The 13018-nt window shown below is 46.3% G+C and overlaps 1 protein-coding gene across 4 annotated transcripts in view; it reads right to left on the reverse strand.

Annotated features, from left to right (window-relative positions):
• MTFR1L (mitochondrial fission regulator 1 like) overlaps window positions 1-13018 on the reverse strand; it is a 131942-nt gene that overhangs the window by 36413 nt on the left and 82511 nt on the right. For all 4 annotated transcript variants that reach the window (XM_085647840.1, XM_085647844.1, XM_085647843.1 and 1 more), the window contains one exon: window positions 8220-8329. In XM_085647840.1, the coding sequence (XP_085503966.1) occupies window positions 8220-8329 (110 nt within the window). The remainder of the gene's footprint in view (window positions 1-8219; window positions 8330-13018) is intronic.

Genomic DNA, 13018 nt, shown 5'->3' on the forward strand with positions numbered 1-13018 from the left:
CATGAAATAAAATATGCAATGCTATTTCCAGCGAAGATGCAAGTGGAGTCGGACGGTAAAACGTGGTTCTTTGAGTCACCTGAGGAAGTGTGGGACTGGATGGAGGGGTGGAGCAGAGCGGGAAGCCAGAGAAGAGATTGCGCTGGCAGATCGGGCCAGCAAAGAGGTGGCCGTAAAGATGCACCTAGAAGTGGCTCAGCGGAGAGAGATAGCCAGACGAGGGAGCTGGAACAACAACCCCTTGAGGACATCGCAGAGAGCTGGAACCGTGCTGAAAGTGCAAGTATGGTGGGGGTGGGATAAGGTTCCTGATAATTTGTGCAAGACACTGCAGTTGGGAACTGGCGATTTGGTCGCGACATGCGTGCCTAATTGCTGTGGGTTCGACCGAGACTAGAGTAACCACAAATAGTGGATGGCCAAACTTATACAATTGTGATATGTACAAGCGTGGATGGGGACTGACTAACTAACTAACCCCGTGCATTTTCAGCATTTCAGGGAGGGAGAGAGGCACTCTGCCATGTTTTGGAGTGGGTAGTTCTAAATCCACGGGCAGGGGGTCAAGGGGGAAGAGGGGGGTGTTCAGTTGTTTTTTTTATTGGCTTGCAATGTGATTGTTTGACCTCGACATGCAAAGGGGCCATGCTGAAGAGTAGACTTGCACAGATGAGTTGGCTATTACGAGCTACTTCTCCGTTTGAATTGATCCGTATGTTTGGGAGTTGTCTTAAGGAAGGCTATTGGGGGGGGGAGGGATAGAGATCGAGTACTTTCTGTCCTAACTTGGAATGTCAATGGTATGGGCGATAAGATTAAGAGGGGGATAGTGCAACAACACCTAAAGGGACATTCCCCTGATGTAGTTCTGCTGCAGGAAACGCACCTAGTGGGTCAGAAAACTAAGGCCCTCACCAGGTGGGGGTACAAACTCTTGGTGCATGCAGACTATACTACTGGTTCGAGGGGAACGGCAATCCTGGTAAAGAAAAGCACACCCCTTTTTGTTCACAAGACATGGACCGACCAGGGGGGAAGGTTTGCAGGGGCGGAGGCTCAGTGGGAAGGAAGAGACATTAACATAATTTCAGTTTATTTGCCGCCGGTTCTGGGTAAGGCAGCCCTGGCAGATCTTGGACGTATGCTGACGGGACTCCAGGCGGGCTCATTAATCATTGGTGGGGATTAGAATATGACATTAGACGACACGACTGATCGGCACCCGCCAAGGTCGAGAGCGAAATCAAATGGGCTGATGGCTGAATTTACGAAGGCACTAGATTTGACTGATGTAGGTCAGACGCTACAACCCACTGACAAATCATTCACGTATTTTTCTAACGTGCATCAAAGTTGATCTCGTATTGATTATTTCCTCACACACTCAGCTTCGATAGGGAATTTCCGACAGATTCGGGTTCTGCCCAGAGGTATATCGGACCACTCCCCTGTTTGGGTAGAATACACACACTGGGAACGGCAGGCACGCACCACCATCGTCCTTAACCCATGGCTCCTTAACATTCCTGACATAAGGGAGGAACTCCGTACCAAACAGAGAACGTGGTCTCTGTTGACTCCGCGCAAACAATCTGGGAAGCCTACAAGGTGGTTTTGAAAGGGTAAGCCTTATCCTTAAAGACCGGGTACATCACCAGGAAACGCGAGCTCCTGGTTCAGGTGGAGATGGCCCTCCTTGAACTGGTACATGCGCATGATCCCTCAGCCGACACTAGTCATAGACTCTTAATGAAGCAAGATGAATACCGGATCAAAACTAGGGAACACATGATGGCTAAGTATCGTAACACCCATCACAGACTGTACGAAATGGGAGATAGGGCAGGTAGGACTCTAGCGTGGCTGGAGAGGTGGGAACAGGCAACGAGGTGGGTACATAGACTGACAAAGCCAGGGGGTGTAATCATGACCCATACACGGGAAATAGCAGAGGTATTTGCAGATCACCTGGAAGAGGTGTACTCCCCCTCTACCCGATACACAGCTGACGATTCACGTCAGCTCCTCCAGGACAGTGACGTGCCGGTCCTCTCAGACGTTGAAAGGGAAACTTTAGACGGAGATCTATCGAACGAGGAGATTAGTAAAGCCATAGGACAGATTAAATCCGGGAAAGCGATGGGGCCCAACGGAATTCCGGTTGAGTTTTTAAAAGCCACTGCCTCCTGGACTGTGCCACACTTACGGGCCATGTACGAGGAAAGCTTTGAGGGGAGTAGGCTACCTGTGGATCAACGGTTGGCTACCATTGTAGTTATTCACAAGCCGGGAAAACCAGCGGATAGCTGTGGCTCTTATAGGCCAATTTTGCTGATTAATGTGGAAGCCAAGATATTGGCGAAAGTCCTGGCCTATCGGCTAGTGACGGTTATTTCTTCACTGATCCATGCGGATCAATCCGGTTTTATGCCTGGGAGAAATACGGCCCTTAATATAAGACGCCTACACAATGTGATGGCGCGTAGGGAGTACATTGAAACAGACGCGGCGGTGTGGTCTCTCGATGCCTCATTGGCATTTGACTCAATAGAATGGCCATATCTGTTCGCAGTCCTGCAAAAGGTAGGGTTGGGCCATAAATGTATAGCCTGGGTGAAATTGCTATACACTGATGTGTTGGGACAAGTGAAGGTCAATAGAAACACGTCCCAGAGCATATAGGTTAAAGAGAGGTACCAGACAGGGGTGTCCATTATCCCCGCTGATATTTTCTCTCATGTTGGAACCCCTTGCGGCATGGGTGCGTCGAGATGCTATGGTGTGGGGGATGCGGTGGGCAGATGATGTGGAGGATCGTATATCCCTGTATGCTGATGACATACTGTTATATCTAGCCTCCCCATACAAGTCTATACGTGTAGTGCTCGACATCTTCACAAAGTTTGGGAAGTATTCTGGATATGCGAATAACTGGCATAAGTCCATGTTGTTTATGCTGCGGGGCCAGGTCCCCCGGCTCCCGGTTAACTGCACCATAATGGTGGCGGAGGAGGGGTTTCGATATTTGGGGGTCTTTGTCACTTCGGATCCGGTTCTTTTTTATAGCTCCAATTTAGCTCCCCCACTTGCTAGACTACGCGCTGACGTGAAGCACTGGAGGTCCCTGCCTCTTTCATTGTTGGGCCGAGCTGCCCTCTTTAAAATGTTTGCTCTACCTCGTTTTCTGTACATTCTCCATAATTGCCCGCACAGAGTCCCAGATTCTTATTTTAAAGCAGTAGAGAGCGAAATCTGCACACTGTTGTGGAATGGAAGGGCCCACAGGGTGGCAATGAAGAAACTAACAAAAGGCTGGTACGATGGGGGAATAGCGCTGCCTGACCTGCAACTCTATTATTGGGCGGCTCAGCTGGTGACTATTAACCATTGGCTATATCACCCCCCTGCTGACCCGGCATACGCTCTTGATAGGTATCAAACCGATCGCTCCGGTTACCTTGGGGCCTTATACTCCAGTGACAGGAAGAACAAAAGGAAATACTTTGGGCCCACCTTACATACACTAGAAATATGGCGCATAGCAAATTCTCGTCTGGGATGGGCGGGCGTCCTTTCTAGAGCAACGCCATTGTGGTATACACAGAAGTTGGGCATGTGGTGCTATCAGCCTGGGTTCGACAAATGGGACCTCATAGGTATCTCAGCAGTGAAAGACCTGGTGAAAAAGGGTTCTGTACTTACATTTGGAGACCTTCAGAGCCAATATCACCTGACCCAGGGAGAACTCTACAGATACTTGCAAATAAGACACGCAATTCAGGTTGCATTTCCGACCCATAAGGACATACCAGTGTCTTCCCCATTGGAGGACTGCCTGATGGACGGACCTTTACTCTCCAAACCTATATCTCGCACATATAAAAAATTGAGTAATAACTTGCCAGACACCTTTTCAAAGCTTAGAGAGCGGTGGCAGGATGACCAGGGCCCGATAAGCGACGAGGATTGGCAACTGGCTCTTATGTCCCCCAGAGAAGCAGCCATCACACTCAGATTTAGGCTTTTACAGCTTAGGATACTTCATCGATTATACATGACAGGGAAGACTTTGGCAAAACTGGGGTCCAGACCTGATGACCTTTGTTTGAGGGGGTGCAGACAACAGGCCACCTTTTATCATACTCTTTTGAGTTGCCCAGCCATACGTAACCTTTGGGAGAAAGCCTTGAATCATATGCAGACGGCTTTGGGAAAGGAGGTAGTTCTGACACCATATCTGGGACTGCTGAACATATGGGATGCAACTGATCTCACTGAATTCGAACAGCAATTTACAACATTGAGGTACACGTTGGTCAAACGGGAGCTGGCGAGAGGGTGGGGGGGGGGGGGGGGAACAAACCCGCCATCCACTACCATGTGGGCGAAAGAGCTAGACAGGTGCATGTTGGCGGAGACGGAGGTCTTTGTAGCTAGGGGTTGTCCCAAAACATGGGATCGGAAGTGGTTAAAGTGGACTGTCTATCGTGGAGATATCTGTGTGTCCCCTACGGTAGAACTGGAGATGCGCAGAAATGTAGATTGAGATAGAAATGTGTGACATGTATCTTGATTTAATATACGCACATGTAATGTACTGAATAACTTGCAAAATGTCGTCTGACTGTTTCTGTATGGCTGTCATTAAAACCAATAAACACATTTAAAAAAAAATAAAAAAGAAAGATTGCAGTTGCATCTTCCAGATTTCCGCTGCAGTTTGCTAGTGCCCACTAGGTAGCAATGAAAAGTTCCAAACTGGTGGTGGTAAAATATGACTGTTATCTTAAATGTAATGCAACGTTTAGCCGCAAATCTAGCAATGGCAAAATCACATGAGGGAGGTTCAAACACATTAAAGGAGGGTATCAACAATGAAGAGCAAGGCAACTGAGATAGATATGAAAGCCTTTCAATCTTGAGCAAGGATTGGCTCTATGGAGCATTGTATAGAAGGCTGTCTCTGACAGACCGCTGGAGTGGTTTGTAGCAAGACCACCAAAATGGAAATATCTGCGGCGGTGAGCCACCTTGCAAGGCTGAAAGTACAACATGAAAGGAAGACCATTGTATTCACTCATAAGCACTTTGCTTGATCTTTCATGAATGACTTTCAGTACAATGCTCTCTGTTCTGCAGCTTTCCCTCAGACAAAGCTCAGTGAAACTACAATGGTCTTGGGTGAAGCAGAAAACCGAACCGCAAATCTTGTTTGATAATGATAATTGTATGGTGACTGGATGTTTGAATTTTGCATGTTCTCTTTGTTGCCCACCTTCTTGTTTCTTACATTTTTCTTCCTTCTCCCACCACTTACAGGGACTCCAATTAGAGATAAAATTGTTTGCATTTTGGAGCCAAGCAAGCTAGTCTTTTTGCCCGAATGAGACAATGTATAGTTATGGCGCCCTCATGTAATATCACAATGCTGCGGCTCTGCCACGAAACACTCGCTCTAGAGAATGTGACAACTGTATTAAACATCATGCTCCTAACAGTTGAGTACCCAGAGGTTCTCAGATGTGCACAAGCTAAGACATCAGTGTTGCCTTTCTTCAGTATACAAGCTCACTTCCAATGAAGCTTAAAGTTTTTTATCGTTTCATTTATTAGGCGATAGAACTGACCCACCCACCCCCTCCATGTTACCCTGTAGGTTTAGTGCTGGGAAAGTACCCTGCATTTATAATACTACCTCTACTTTACTATATTACTTTTAATGCCTGTCAATAAGCATGATGTGAGATTACAGCGCAATGGTCTACAAAACTGGTATTGAAGGGATTTTGTTGCAGTGCACAAAAGCTGTGTGTTGGCCAATTATTTACTCTCATTATTGTATGACATAGGCATAAAAAGGAAGAGCATTTGGTAAAACAGTGGGGGAACTATTTAGAACTAAGCATAAATAACATGATGTACTTATTGTTTTCATTTAGGTTTTAACCATATTGAATGTAATAGAACTGGTCTAGTATAAGTATTCTTATGTTTTCTTCCTCTTAAATCATTTGTGCAGCCTACATGCCACACTTTAATTTTCTCCTCTAATGAAAGAAATAGATAGTGACTAATGACAGGGACCTCTGTCCTAAAGAGAGACTCAGACCCTGCATGGGGCTGTGATGAGGCTAAAACATGTTGATAAACAGAGATGCTTGCTCACCTCACAATACTCAACAGTTAGTTTTTAATTTTATCACAGGGAGACAACAATACATGAATTATAGCCTACCATTCGGTAATTTTATTTAATTAATGGGCCAGAATACTTTTCAAATCAAATCACTTACTTCTTCACAGGCTCCTTAAATTGCATTGCTAAGAACTACTACATAACAGTCCATCCTGGCTTACCTTTCACGTGTCAGGTTGAGGAGAAGACCTATGATAAAGCATGCTGGTGTCCTAATTAAGAGATATACCCAAAGGTCTAGACCATCAGTATAGTACTAAATATCATGCTCATTTAAGTTCCTTGTTTTTGGTTAATCATACCTTTTATTTGAATTGTTAAATAAAAAATGTGTAATTTTATTACCAACAATGTTGCAAGGGAAGCTCGTTCCCTGTTACTTCCATTAACAAGCTAAAGGTTCTGGAGTTAGAATCCTCACAAATATGGCTTTAAGATAATGTGAGTCAGGTTCCTTTGACAAACTGAAAGGTGCCTGGTACTGAAATATGCAGCATGAATCTACTGATACCATGGTGACAATTCATCACATATGGTTATCAGAAAAAAGAGGGGCAAACTGCCCTCAATAGTAGGCAAGTACATGGAGTGCTTTGCACAGATTATTCCCCAAAAGCACAACACACCTAATGTTTGGGTGGGATGGTCTGATTACAGACAATTGAATGATTTTCATGGACAAAAAATTGCTAGGAGCTACAAATATTAATGATAAGCAAAGGTTTAATAGACCAACTAATTGCAGAGGCAATCAAAAAAGCAAGTTCTAGGGCTGTATCAAGTCACCTATTTTATACCACTTATTTTTTGTTGTACAAAAGAGGGATTCCTGTGGAAATAGTGCAAAATCTCCTGCAGCCCTTTATCACAGGAATTGTATATGATTTAAGAAGATAAAGCCAGAAGTATGACATATCTTCTTTCGGAACATCTATTTTTAATTTTCAATTATTCCTTACAAAAGCTCAAAGAAATGTAATAATTTCAAGATAGTGTGACAAACTTTAAAGGTTGTTTTCATAACCAAAGATATACTTCTTTCAAAGACATTTAACAGTCAGTGGAATATTTTGTCCTTTTTCCACAATATCAGTTTGGTACAGTAGACATGAAAGGAGTATAATGAAGCACAGGATATGTTGCCTAGTCCACTTGGTATGGCCTAATCAGCTGTTGATCGATTACCAAATGTCCTAGATTATTATATTAAAAACTATTTGGACCATTTGTGGTCAGATCCACTCCAGAGTTCAGCTTATTCAAAGGATACTTTTGAATGCAATTATCTTAAACGAGGGGTCTCCAACCTTTTATTCAACAAGAGCTACTTATGTTCAATTGAAATCATCCTGACCTACTAATATTTGAATTGTAGTGTGTAATAGTGGCCTCAGACAAGTTCACATTAGTGGCCACCCTATGCAAGATTAGCATTAATGATCACTTCAGTGGATCAGGCCCGGCTGCCAGCAGTAATGTAATAAAAGATTGGTCAAATTTGGAATGGCTTTATCAGGGCAATACAAAACAGTCATAGCCACAACACCCTTGGCAGCAAGGTAATAATACCAGTTGTAAGTCTTCCCTATAAATATATTTTGGAAATTCTACCATTTTTTCTCCAAACATCAGCTTAGGAGTTCTAAAAATACACACATCTTGGCTTGAATACACACCTTTCAATTTTGGTAGAATACTAATTCAGCGAATCAAAAGCTTCTAATTTAGTAGGCTGGGCTGCTCACAGGAGAGCTCCTTACAGGTAGCTGGAGAGCTACCAGTGTTCACGGGCAACTCGGTGGAGAAGCCTGTTCTAAACTGAAGTATGTATATAGTCTGTGCTGATCCTGAAACTCTGATATGCACTGGTCCCACATAGAGCAACAAGGTACAACTCTCAAGAAGATGCAAAGAAATGTAAAAAACAGAAAAAAATACAACTACAGTAAAATGATGCTTACACCATTTGCTGGCTCATACCATTCTATAAATGAAAGAAAGAAGAAACAAACACAAGTAATACCTAACTCGCGCATAGGTTTCATCTTCATCTGCAGCAATCCAGGCAATGTCTGCTAACGTGGGTACCATGGGTGCATTAGCTGCATACAGATCTGAAATGTCTGGTAGGACCTGGAAACAAACAATGTTACTGTGTTTTTTTTATAGCTAATGCATAATTGTTTTAGAACAAACATTAAAAAGGCAGGAAACCCCTCTCAACAACTGACAAATAAATAGTTGGTCCTCTAAAACATTATCAAATGTGAAAGAATAATAATTCACTCACATCATATAATAGGAGTGTCGAGCATAAGTTAACACAAGCATAATTCATCATTTTAATACAGGCTTTGCATATTTCCGCCCATCCAGGGCTGCACTTCATAATATGTTTGCCTGCTTCTGTAAGCTGACGGTGCAGGAGCACTGTCAGCTAGTATAACTCCCTTTGGGGACGCGCTTGCAGTGGGAGCCTGTCTTGTGATTGCCAGCACCAAGGAACTTTGGAGGACGCCGTGAGGGGAACGGCTCAGACGAGGGAGCAGGGCCAAAACAATCAGCCTAACATCTTACCGGCACCGCCGTGAGGGGAACGGCCAGTGTTGCGGGACCACATCCCCCAGAAGTCTCTGCGCCAGGCGCTCGCCGCTGTCGTCATCAGGCAGCGCCTGGCCCTACTTCAGTGCCGCTGGTGCCCCGCAGCGCGGGACGCGCTTGCAGTGGGAGCCTGTCTTGTGATTGCCAGCACCAAGGAACTTTGGAGGACGCCGTGAGGGGAACGGCTAGGACGAGGGAGCAGGGCCAAAACAATCAGCCTAACATCTTACCGGCACCGCCGTGAGGGGAACGGCCAGTGTTGCGGGACCACATCCACCAGAAGTCTCTGCGCCAGGCGCTCGCCGCTGTCGTCATCAGGCAGCGCCTGGCCCTACTTCAGTGCCGCTGGTGCCCCGCAGCGCGGGACGCGCTTGCAGTGGGAGCCTGTCTTGTGATTGCCAGCACCAAGGAACTTTGGAGGACGCCGTGAGGGGAACGGCTCGGACGAGGGAGCAGGGCCAAAACAATCAGCCTAACATCTTACCGGCACCGCCGTGAGGGGAACGGCCAGTGTTGCGGGACCACATCCCCCAGAAGTCTCTGCGCAGGCGCTCGCCGCTGTCGTCATCAGGCAGCGCCTGGCCCTACTTCAGTGCCGCTGGTGCCCCGCAGCGCGGGACGCGCTTGCAGTGGGAGCCTGTCTTGTGATTGCCAGCACCAAGGAACTTTGGAGGACGCCGTGAGGGGAACGGCTAGGACGAGGGAGCAGGGCCAAAACAATCAGCCTAACATCTTACCGGCACCGCCGTGAGGGGAACGGCCAGTGTTGCGGGACCACATCCCCCAGAAGTCTCTGCGCCAGGCGCTCGCCGCTGTCGTCATCAGGCAGCGCCTGGCCCTACTTCAGTGCCGCTGGTGCCCCGCAGCGCGGGACGCGCTTGCAGTGGGAGCCTGTCTTGTGATTGCCAGCACCAAGGAACTTTGGAGGACGCCGTGAGGGGAACGGCTCGGACGAGGGAGCAGGGCCAAAACAATCAGCCTAACATCTTACCGGCACCGCCGTGAGGGGAACGGCCAGTGTTGCGGGACCACATCCCGCAGAAGTCTCTGCGCCAGGCGCTCGCCGCTGTCGTCATCAGGCAGCGCCTGGCTCTACTTCAGTGCCGCTGGTGCCCCGCAGCGCGGGAAGCGCCCGGGCGAAGCCCGGGCCAAGGGCAGGCCCGTCCTTGCCCGTCAAAGGCCGGATAAGGCTGGGCTGGGCATACCCCCTAACATCTGTGGTGGGACTTCGAGTAGTAAGTACTGGCATCTCATTGTGTAGATGTAAACTTTACCTGAGACTGTCTGTTTGTGGACCTAACTTTGCCAGGAGCTGGGTGGAGTGGTGTCGCGTCAAAATCACCACGCAGGTTGAGACTTAACGCTCCTGCCAATTGTGGTTCTAGTACAATAAGAGGAATCTAAAGGTGTTTGTGTTGTGAGAGCAAAAGGAGGTGAAGTAGGTTTATCTTTCTGTGGGACTCTGAACTAATTTGTGGGCCAATTAAGTTTATCATACTGTTAGCCTGTACTGGAGTCGCCTGCAAAAAAAAAAAAAAAAAAAAAAAAAAGGTTCACCATCATATTGTTTATTATGAATACCAGGCCTAGCACGAGAAGAAAATCGTCGGTGGGGGGGATCCGTTAGAGGCACCCTAGATCAGTTTATCACAAGGGCTGCCTCATTACTAGAACGTGAAATTGTGCATACCGAACGCCGCTTATCATCTGAATTACTGAGGAAACGTTCCTCGCTGGGGGCTATCCAGCTAGCAACTACCCCCTCCCATCATATCACACATACTAAAGATTTAGAACTAAACACTGATATAGGTATCCCCCCGCAACTACAAGATATAACAGAATCACAGCTAAGATCAAGGGAATCGGTTACTATAGATAACAGCATAGGCTCACAAATCGAACTTTCTCTTGAGGAGCAGTTAGCGACCCCAGTAACTAAAAATCTCACTAAAAAGAACAGTACAATCAAAACAAAAGATCCAGGACCTGGGCTCTCAAAACAAAAGAAGAAACGTGGCATAAACAAGCACAAGCATTTGCAATGCAATAGGTCTCGCAGTTACACGAGTTAAAGCTATTGGCATTGTAAATGACAATGCCAATAGGCATTGTTATTTGCAATGTCAATAGCTCAAACTCGCGTAAATGCGAGACCTAATGCATTGCAAATGCTTGTTAATGGAAAGTTGAAGAATTACGATATCCTTTTACAAATTATTTCGTTATTTAAGAAAGCACAGCTGTACACACAATGTCATTTCAGCTGTGGTTTATACATATACGCCACCGGGAAAAAGGCATGCGCGGATGAATGAGAGTGTTGGTGATACATTTTAATATGCTTTTTTTTATTGTCAGACGAAGATGTAGTGACAAACTTTAATAGTCTGCTTATTGGTGTTTTTAAAATATGAAATAAAAGAATGTTTCCAAACGAACGCGCTGACAGTTTGATCAACGGAAATCATCAACATACGATTAATTCGATTACCTCCATTGCACAGGGGTAAATACGTGTGTTTGGAGCCGGAAAATTAACTCCCTCGGCCAGCGGATATCGGATCGGTTTTCAGTCTCCACCATATGAATCAAAATTGAACACAATAACAGACCATTCAAAGAGACACTACTTTAAAAAAAAAAAATTGGAAGTGTCCCTATTTCCCCGAAACGGTCCCAGTTTTGTAAGATAAGTTGAAGAAAGTAGGAACGTCCGTTCTTACCTTTATTTCAATTTTCTATAGTGTTAACTTGGCCCGAGGTCACTGGAGCAATTTACAGGAGACGCAGGCTAGATACATAGATGTATAGGGATTCAGAGATTACGAGATATGCCCAGAATCACAGGGTGTTGTGCCGAGGCCGGGATTTAAACCTGACTCCTTAGTTCCAAAGCCAACACCGCTAGCCGCTAGGTTGTTGTATATGGCTTCAGTGAGCTGTAAAACGGGTTGCTTGGATTTTGGAATGCTCCGTTGGGGGGGGGGGGCGAGTATGGTGTGTGTGTGTTGTGGGGGGCTGTTTGGACATGCCTGGAGCTAATTACAGGCCGTGGCGGGCATGTCCAGCCTGGGATAACAGCAACAGGGAGGCATCTGTCTGTCCCAGCGCAGCACTTGGTGACTCATTCTCGTAGGAAAAACCTAAGGAGCAACAAACGGGCGTTGAGGAGAGTGGTCGGGACGAGACAGATGCACCGCTCTCTCTGTGGGGGGTGGGGGAGGGGCGAGGGCGTGCATTAGCATCTGCGCAAGCAACATCCCCAGTCATTAATACTTTTTGGGTTCCGGAGTAGCGTGCTCCTCACCGAAAAGCGCATTGATGTCTCGTCAGTAGTAAGCGCTATATAAGTGCGATTAACACGCAGTAATATCATGCACGCCAGGTAAGTACCAGTAAAAAAAACACACAAACACCGACACACGAATAGTCCCACCAGAAAAGCAGGCACAGAATGGCATGAATGAACGGCCTGACAAGTGCATGCAATGCAGTGTTTTACGTGGAGATACAGAAGTGCAGGGACTGACTCTTGAGAGTGCTGCTTTCTTTTGAGAAGTGCAATTAAATGCATTGCAGCAGTGCTGAGACATACAGGTACTGTCCCTTTCAAATGAAGGAATGGCAGGTACTCAGTACGGGTAGTACCTGCCCATTTCAAGCACTGATGCAATGGAATTCTAGAAGTGCAGGCACTCACTCCCCCAGAGTACCTGCCTGCTATTTGAAAGTGCTGGTACTCTTCCATTCAAAGGCTTACACCCCTGCTGAGAAGCAATAGGTCTCGCAGTTACACGAGTTAAAGCTATTGGCATTGTAAATGACAATGCCAATAGGCATTGTTATTTGCAATGTCAATAACTCAAACTCGCGTAAATGCGAGACCTAATGCATTGCAAATGCTTGTTAAAAGTAGGTGCTGAGACGGGTCCCTATCGTGCTGACCTACTGCTAACTGCCGTGCAGGAGGAGGATATATACATCAGTACTGCCGCGATTGCCTGTTCGGTGAAGAAGTCATATTGCCCCAAGAAGAGTGTGAACCTTTTCCTCGCCTAAGGGAGGAATTCGTGCTCGTTTGCCTCCATCACCTCCCCACAACAGCTGCTGTCTGTCTGCTGAGAGGCTGTGCGAGTTGGCGGGCAGCATAAAGAAACACATACAGCGCTATCCGCAGGACACCGATGACCGATGCACTTTGGCCCATCAAGGTATGAT

The sequence above is a fragment of the Triturus cristatus genome, chromosome 3_2, assembly GCF_964204655.1.
Source record: "Triturus cristatus chromosome 3_2, aTriCri1.1, whole genome shotgun sequence".
NCBI lineage: Eukaryota > Metazoa > Chordata > Amphibia > Caudata > Salamandridae > Triturus > Triturus cristatus.